General features: G+C 39.7%; 1 protein-coding gene across 1 annotated transcript; it reads left to right on the top strand.

The window, feature by feature from the left end:
- Positions 1 to 289: 289 nt before the first annotated feature.
- On the top strand, positions 290 to 1258 carry LOC107703455 (olfactory receptor 4C15-like). The gene has a single exon (XM_016506075.1). The coding sequence runs from the start codon at positions 290 to 292 to the stop codon at positions 1256 to 1258; it is 969 nt and encodes a 322-aa protein (XP_016361561.1).
- Positions 1259 to 9366: the final 8108 nt, after the last annotated feature.

The following is a 9366-nucleotide window of genomic DNA, read 5'->3' on the forward strand; positions in this document are numbered from 1 at the left end:
TTTGTGTGTGTGTGCTGGAAATCTTCTAGGCATGAGGTAAACACTCACAGACCTCCCCCCTCACACACAAAACGACCACTGGGATTCAACACGTACATGACATAATAATGAGTTTGACCATATTTAAAGTGTGATGCTCTGACAACTCTCTGATCTTTCTCTCTGCCTTGAACAACACACAAGCCTGGAGATTTGCATTACAAAGACGTTGTAGATTGCAGTATTACTCCGAGGGAGTGTGCTATACCAGTGTCTATGGTCAACATCTTCATGTCTTACTTTTCTAAACATGTCTGCTTTTAAAGGTTCTACATCGAACCTTACTCAGATTGTATCACTGGTGGATCGAGATGCACCGGTGAAAACGTTCTTGTCTGTGACCCCATGTGTTATTTTCCTCTATGTCAATGGTGTCATGATCTTCACCTTGAGAAAAAAGACTGTTTTTCGGGAGACTTCCCGCTACATTCTGTTTGGTCACATGCTTTGGCTTGATACGCTCCATCTCTTCATGAGTGTAGTGTTGTTTGTGTGTGCTGTTAGCAGGATTTTTATTTTGAAAAATGTCTGTATCATTCTTCTTGCAGCTGCACAAGCTCTTTATCAGGTTGCCTTACTGAATCTGGCTTTAATGTCACTGGAGAGGTATGTGGCCATCTGCTTTCCTCTCAGACATGCAAAAATCACCAGTTACAGAAGAACTCATATAGCTATCGGTGTTGTTTGGATGATGGGTTTGATTCAGTGCTTGTCTGAGATGATTATTTTCTATGCCATTGATACTACAAACACAGTGATGAATTTGTTCTGCTCAAGAACTACTCTTTTCAGACTGCAGATATATAAGAAACTTGAAATAGCTTTCACATGTATATTTTTTGTGTTAGTATGTTTTGTTATTATCTTTACTTATGCTTCTATAGCAGCTGTGGCTAAAACAGCCGCCTGTGATAAAATGTCAGCCAAAAAAGCCAACAAGACTGTTCTGTTGCATCTGATACAGCTGGGCCTCTGTGCTGCATCTATTTTAGTTGGAGTTATCCAAGAAGTAATTTATGTTTATACTGACTATATAACTTCATTACATGTAATGTATTTTTGTTTTGTAGTGTTTTTGATTTTCCCTAAATGTTTAAGTCCTCTTATATATGGTCTGAGAGACCAGGCCTTTAGTTGTTTATTTAAATATTACTTCACATTTGGTTTCAAAAAGCAAAATAGTTGTAATACAGAAATACATTTAGTAGGAGGAGTCTAAAAACTACCAGATGCTTTGTAAAAGCCTATTGGAATGTTGTCTAAAAAGCTTTAGTAGATAATCTTCTTTCATTGTTAAGATACAAAAGGATATTTCTTTAAAATTGCAAAATATGTGCTGGTGTATTTATGTGATTAGATACTGGAGATCAACCACATTAAAATAACTGAATTGTGGCAAGTCATGTAAGCATGTATTTAAAAAACATATTTAACCCGTCACAATTTTTGCCAGTGCAATGACTACAGATATGAGATTTTAAATGTTTGTTGTCTGTTTAATCTTATACTGTATTATGACAACTGATTTTATAACATTGTGAATGAATTTATAATTGCTGAAATATGATACTTTAAGCTTCCAATCAAGCCTTTTCTGGAAATCTATAAAATCAAACTAATAAATGTGCAACAGTTAAAGCATTTTACATAACGTATGTTTATTATTTGTTCGTTAACAAAACTCATATGATTGGCTTGTGCAATTTTTATAGCTTTTACCTTTACTGCTCTTATACAATTAGTAGAGTTTACACAATGATTGTTGCTCAGCTGTCTGTAATATTTCATAAATAGTTTTTTACTTTCGTCTTGACATCTTTTCATCATTACTCTGTTTTGCACTGATACAGTTCTATTAACAGTTTCTTTTCCATGTATCTTAAAAGAGTTTATCCATACTGTTTGACTCGACTGTTCTGCTGTACCTCCTTTTCAGTGCATCTATGCAATTTATTCTATCAGTCTATCAATCATTTTTATTCTGGCCATCCATTTTATTTTGATTAAATTTCTTTGTTAAGTTCTGATCACGCTACACTTTGCAGCAGTGGTGTAGTAGTGATATAAGGTGGCATTCTGTGAATTCATCATGTACATGCACATGCATATTGATAAATGAGTCTAAGTCATATAAATTTAACCTCACTGAATGTAATACAGAAAGGAATTAATGCACACATGTGATGTCATTTGTTGATGTTTACCAATATACAGGAACTCATCTCCTGAATTTCTATTGTATATCGTATTTTGACTCCATAATATGTCCAATCCTGAATAGACAGTTTGTATAAATGCATTTAACTCACATGCATGCAAAAACATGATGTTTTATTTGAAATACATCACTCAGTTTTTGTGGCAACATTTAAAATATAGATATGCAGTTATAGGTATAGGCTACATCAACAACCAATGTCAATGTCAACAAGAAATATTCAAGGTCATGGTCAAGGTCAAGTTTATTTATATAGCACCTTAAAAGCAACGAGTGCTGACCAAGGTGCTGCACAGCCAATATATCAGAAATATCAACTAACAAAAGCAATAAGAAAATATCAAATTTGAAATCATTAAATAATACAATAAGTAATGTAAAACATCACCAATACAAAAGAAACAAACAGAAACAAAACGTATTTTCAAGTTAAGCAAAATCCTGAGAAAAAAAGATATGTTTTAAGAGATGATTTAAAAGAATATAACGTAGGGGATGATCTGATGGATAAAGGCAAAGAGTTCCAAAGTGTAGGACCAAGAACTGAAAAAGCTCTGTTCCCTTTAGATTTTAAATGAGATTTTGGGACAATCAATAACTTCTGAGAAGACGATCTAAGCATTCTCACAGGAGAATAGAAATGGAGAAGATCTGAAATGTAAATTGGGGCAAGACCATGAAGTGCTTTAAATACAAAAACGTAAAATCAACTCTGAATTTAACAGGTAACCAGTGAAGTGAAACTAACACAGGGGTAGTATGCTCCCTCTTTTTTGTCCCTGTCAAAAAGCGAGCAGCAGCATTCTGTACCAATTGTAAATGTGATAGTGAAGACTGGTTAATTCCAGCGTAAAGAGTGTTACAGTAATCCAGCCTGGTTGAAATGAATGCATGAATAACACAAAAGGGCCCAGAGTAGGTCTTAAATTATGTAAAAGGTGAGAAGGGCCAAACAATATAACTTCAGTCTTTTTTTTTATTAAACTGTAGGAAATTATTTTCCATCCAATTCTTGATGTCCTCTAAACAAGCCAGCAAGGAGGACACTGAATCAGAACCTGATTTTAAAGGAAAATAAAGCTGAGTGTCATCTGCATAAATGTGGTATGAAACTTTATGAGACTCAAATATAAAACGAAGAGGGAGCAAATACAGGGAGAATAAAATTGGACCCAAAATAGAGCCATGGGGTTCCCCACAAGTGATGGGAACTGAGCTTGATGAAAATTCACCAATTTCCACCGAAAAGCTCCTATTTGTGAGATACGATGCAAACCAGTCTAATGCAGTACCACAAATGCCAACCTCAAACCTCAAGATTTTTAACAGGATACGGTGATCTACTGTATCGAAAGCAGTGCTCAGGTCCAATAATAAGAAATAAGAGCAGTTATCAGTATCTGCAGATAACAAGAGATCATTTACTACTCTTAAAAGAGCTGACTCAGTATTATGTTTTGCTCTACAGCCAGACTGAAAAGGATCCAGAATATCATTAGAATTTAGGTAGAGGGAAATCTGGTTTAATACAACCTTTTCCAAAACTTTGTGCAGAAATGGCAGTTTTGAAATAGGCCTTTAATTATTTAATTCAGTGGGATCAAGATTCATTTTTTCTTGAGTAAAGGCTGGACCACAGCATGTTTAAGGCAGGAAGGGACAATGCCTGTCTGTACAGAACCATTAATAATAGAAAGTAAGCTAGACAAAACAGAGGGCAGAACATCCTTCAGCAGCTTTGTAGGAACAACATCACAAGAACAAGTAGTTGATTTCATATTTAAAATAATGTCTGACAACTCAGAAAGTGAGATAGCTTGAAAGTTTGAAAACACAGAGGAGCTAGTATTTTCATATTGAAAATTCTGGGATAAATTACAAGAAATCTGCACCCTGATAGAAGCAATCTTGTTAATGAAGAAGTTACAAAACTTCTCACATAACTCTAAGCTAGGATCTGGGCCAGTTGGTCTAGATGGGTTTAACACATAATTTAGCGTAGAAAACAAAATCTTTGGACAATGAGAATTTTTTGAAATTAAATTAGAAAGGTATTTTGCCCGTTCCAACAAGATGGCTTCCTGAAATTTAGACAAGCTGCTCTGCAAAAGTTGATATGAAATTTGTAACTTATCCTTTTTCCATCTTCTTTCTGCCCTTCTGCAATCCTTCCTTAAAGCTTTGATGTTGTTATTAAACCATGGCTGATTTTTTGGTTTAGTCTTTTTGGATTTGAGAGGAGCAACTACATTTAAGATTGCTGAACAAGAGGAATTAAAACTATTTGTCAACTCATCAACACTTATATCCTGTGCTACCAGGACACTACTGTGAGCTGGCAGGGCTATAAAAGCTTCGGTGAACTGCAGGGCCGTGAAGGGGTTAATAGATAGAGAAAGATAAGTAGAAGACTGGTTTACAGGGCTAGAATAAGTAATCACACTGTAAAACAAAACCGGGCAGTGGTCAGACAGTCCGGCCTCACTAACAGTTACATTACTGACAGGGAAACCTGATGATAAAACAAGATCAAGAGTATTACCCAGTTTGTGTGTGGGACCTGAGACGTATTGCGTGAGATTAAAAGAGTCCAAAAGTTGAACAAAATCTCTTGAAAGAGGTCTCGAAGGACAACACAGATGTATATTAAAATCACCAACAATCAAGAGATTATCAGCACTTGGAACCACGTCTGATAAAAAATCTGAAAACTCCTTTAAAAAGTCATTGTTAGCTTTTGGAGGTCTGTATATCAAAACACAGAGTAGAGGACTGGAAAGCTCCACCTTGCACATTAAAACCTCAAAACTAGAGTAGACATCAACGGGCAAAAGTTTACATTTGAACAGGTCCTTAAAAATGACAGCAACTCCTCCACCCCGACTAGAAGTTCTGGGGCAGCTAAAATGGTTGCAATGCACAGGTGAAAGTTCAGATAGAGGGCTTAGATCATCAGCCGTAAGCCAGGTTTCGGTAATAAATAAGAAGTCTAAATTATTTGATAAAAAGAAGTCATTCAGTAAAAATGTTATGTTCAATACTGATCTTGCATTTAGCAAGGCCATTTTCATCTCAAGCTTATTTGACTCTTGTAATGAGAAGTCATGCTGCGACGCCTCTGGTAAAAAACTCCTATTTGTGAGATACGATGCAAACCAGTCTAATGCAGTACCACAAATGCCAACCTCAAGATTTAATCTTTTTAACAGGATACGGTGATCTACTGTATCGAAAGCAGTGCTCAGGTCCAATAATAAGAGAATAGTACAGTTATCAGTATCTGCAGATAACAAGAGATCATTTACTACTCTTAAAAGAGCTGACTCAGTATTATGTTTTGCTCTACAGCCAGACTGAAAAGGATCCAGAATATCATTAGAATTTAGGTAGAGGGAAATCTGGTTTAATACAACCTTTTCCAAAACTTTGTGCAAAAATGGCAGTTTTGAAATATGCCTATAATTATTTAATTCAGTGGGATCAAGATTTATTTTTTTGAGTAAAGGCTGTTTACTTTTAAACACATCATGTTTAAGGCAGGAAGGGACCATGCCTGTCTGTACTGTAAGAAAAAGTGATGAGGACGATGAAGATCTCAATGAAGATGTTTAATGCAGCATAGCAGTGACAAAGTACATGTAGTACCTTGGGTTCAACGGAGTCGGAATGAACCACGAGCATCCTAAGCTCAAACATTTTATACACTTAGAGTTTACTACCCTCTATGTAAATGAAGTTGCTCCTGTTGTTACAGCTGTGGTCTGTATGTTAATTAAGTTCTGACACCCCTTTGTCTGAGGTGGTTCTCAGTGTCCCACACCTGCTCCCATTCTACAATTGGTCACCATTTGCTCAGGATGTGATCATCCCAAATGGTCTACAAACAACATAACTGTTGACTTTCTTCTTCTCTATAATAATTAAGCCATTTTGGGAAATGAGCATGATCAAACATATTGTGGAGTGGAATCTGGGTCGGGGCAGACTATAGATTCTTACAGTCCCCCCTCTGATGCTCTTGGCCCAAAAGAAGCATCACACTCACTCCCGTTACACAGATTACACCTCCCTTCTCTTGTGGAAGTCCCCTGGCTCCACTGGCCCTGCTGGCCTTCTTGAAGTCCCTTTTCTTCTGGAAGCCCCATGGCTCCACTGGTTTTGCTGGCCTTCTTGTCCTTCAGATGAGCGGATCATCTTTCTCCAGGAGGGTACACATTTCAAACAAACATCTCGATGCTTATACCTGAAACGAGATTAAAAAAGAAGAGGGTTCCCCCCCCTTTCCCCCACAAGAATATTTTCACATTCAAAACCAAAGCTACAGAAATTTAATCACAGAATGCAATTAAATTATTTCTCATTAATTAAATTTAAATATTAATGCCATTAACACATTTCCCAGAAATGACAAAGAATCACCCCCCTTTTGATAGTAAACATATTTTCTAAAATATAATACTATCATAAAACTATTCCTACAATTCACATCAGCATCTGCTTGTGACTGAGCTACAGTCATGTTGTTCATGCAGTGCTGTGTCTGGCAAGGTGTGAATGGCTTCTTCCTTATTTCCTTTCAACAGTGCCAACTGGGTTTCTAAACTGCCTATCTTCTTAAGCAAATCACGATAGCTCATCCTTCTTTTGTGTGAAAAGTGACACTGTCTTGCCTTGTGTCCCAAACTTCCACATGAAAAACAAACAACTTCCTGATCTTTCCTAACTTTCTGTAAACAATGCCTTGCTATGTGACCATCCTTTCCACATGCATGACAGACAAAGCTTTGATGAGGTCTCTCGTTGTCTTGACAATGTCTAGCAATGTGACCAGCGTTTCCACATGCATAACAGAGAGTAACACCTTCTGAATTTACTCTTTCTAATCTCTTTGGTCTCTGATGGAAACAATTTGATAATCTAGAACATTCTCTCCTGCCTGGGTCCGTGCGGTCCTTTTGCGTCTTGTCATGTGTGTGGGTGTACATCATTCATTAGTAGTGGCAGCTGGCGCTCTGTCAGAGCGCGCCAGCTGCAACTCATTAGCGCTGCCTTTATAAAGGCTCCATGTTCAGTGTGTGTTTGTCGGTTCGTTAATTCATGTCCTGTCTTCTTGTCAGTCTCCGTGTTTTCTAGTTGCGCCTAAGCCCGGTTTGTTAGGAATGGATCCAGCGAGTGCGGTAGAACTCAGACTTTTTGTCTAATAGTAACATCCACATGGAACGTCAAAAGAACCAGATGGTGGCTACAGGACGTGCCGTTCAGACCCTGATCACTCAAGTTTCAGAACTTACCACACAGTTCCAGCATCTGAGGGCAGAGACAGTTGCGGATCAACAACCCACCTTGTCCGATCCACCTGTTCCGCCGTTTCCGACCATTCACACCCACGAGCCTCGTCTACCACCTCCAGCCTTTTATTCTGGGGAAGCCCAGTTATGTTGTTCATTTCTGGCCAAATGTTCCCTGTACATTTCCCTTCAACCGTCATCGTTTCCTACTGAGGAGGCGAAGGTGGCGTTTGTGATCACGTTGCTCTCGGGACGGGCCGCCAGCTGGGGAACCACCGTATGGGAAAAGAAACTTCCTTGCTGTTGTTCTTTCCAGGCATTTTCCGAGGAACTACGGAAGGTGTTTGACCACACCACTTCTGGCAGAGAGGCAGCACGGCTTCTCGCAGAGTTGCGCCAAGGGGAGAGTATGGTAACTGACTATTCTATTGAATTTCGTACATTGGCTGCAGAATGTGGGTGGAATTCAGAGGCACAGTGGGACATGTTTTTGTTTGGGCTTTCGGACCCTGTCAAAGACGAATTATATTCGTCGGAATTACCTACCAGCCTGGATGAACTCATAGCTCTGGCCATTCGGGTGTACACCAGACAACGGAGGCGGGGCCAACAAGGACTCCAAGGACTCCGGCCCTCCTCTCAGAGTTCCTTGCCATTTGTCACTGATCAAACTGTGTTTTCCCTTTCAGACCTTTCAGAGATGCAGATGGGAAGGTCTCGTCTGTCGTTGCAGGAGAGGCAGAGACGCAGGACAAATGGGCTGTGTTTGTACTGTGGCACTGCCGGCCACATCGCAATGCGGTGTCCAGTAAAAGTCAGCACCCATCAGTAGGTAAGAGGTTACTGACGGGTGGGATTACGATGAACAAATCCTCTTTTTCGGTCACTCATCTTCTGGCCAAGCTAATAATACAGTCACTACATCAGGATTGTGAGGCTTTAGTGGACTCAGGAGTGGAGGGGAATTTTCTAGACATTGGTCTCGCACAGAGTCTACAGATACCCATGGTGGAGCTTTCACAGCCCATCTCTGTGGTTGCGCTCAACGGCCAGTCCTTACCCTCCGTCACTAACACCACTGCACCTTTAAGACTCATCATCTCTGGTCAACACTCTGAGGACATCACTTTCCTACTCACTAACACTCCCTCGGGTCCTCTGGTTTTGGGGCATCCTTGGTTGGTGCTCCATAAGCCCCATATTAATTGGGGAGGCAATGCTGTCCTGGGTTGGAGCGAATATTGTCATGCTTCCTGTTTGTTGTCTGCATGTTCTCCTGTCTCTTGTTCTGTGTTTCAGGAGGATCACTCGGACCTGTCTAATGTGCCCCATGAGTACCTTGACCTGAAGGGAGTGTTCAGTAAGTCTCGGGCTGCTTCTCTACCTCCACATCGTCCCTATGACTGTGCAATAGACTTATTACCAGGTACGTCTCCGCCTAAGGGCAAATTATATTCACTTTCCACTCCGGAGAGGGAGGCCATGGAGAAATATATTTCTGATTCTCTAGCAGCCAAGATCATCCGCCCCTCTTCCTCTCCGGCCGGTGCGGGGTTCTTTTTTGTGAAAAAGAAGGACGGCTCTCTTCGTCCCTGTATTGACTATCAGGGCTTGAACGACATCACGGTGAAGAATACTTATCCTTTACCGTTGATGTCGTCAGCTTTCGAGCGTCTGCAGGGGGCGTCATTTTTCACGAAATTAGATCTCCGCAACGCTTATCATTTGGTTCGCATGAGAGAGGGGGATGAATGGAAAACCGCTTTTAATACCCCCAGGGGGCACTTTGAATATCTTGTTCTTCCCTTTGGCCTTTCCAAC

Source organism: Sinocyclocheilus anshuiensis, unplaced genomic scaffold (assembly GCF_001515605.1).
Source record: "Sinocyclocheilus anshuiensis isolate Anshui unplaced genomic scaffold, SAMN03320099.WGS_v1.1 scaffold330, whole genome shotgun sequence".
Classification (NCBI taxonomy): Eukaryota; Metazoa; Chordata; class Actinopteri; order Cypriniformes; family Cyprinidae; genus Sinocyclocheilus; species Sinocyclocheilus anshuiensis.

Excerpts from the sequence above, each read along its gene's own strand:
- LOC107703455 (XM_016506075.1), top strand. The coding sequence starts at position 290 with ATGTCTGCTTTTAAAGGTTCTACATCGAACCTTACTCAGATTGTATCA.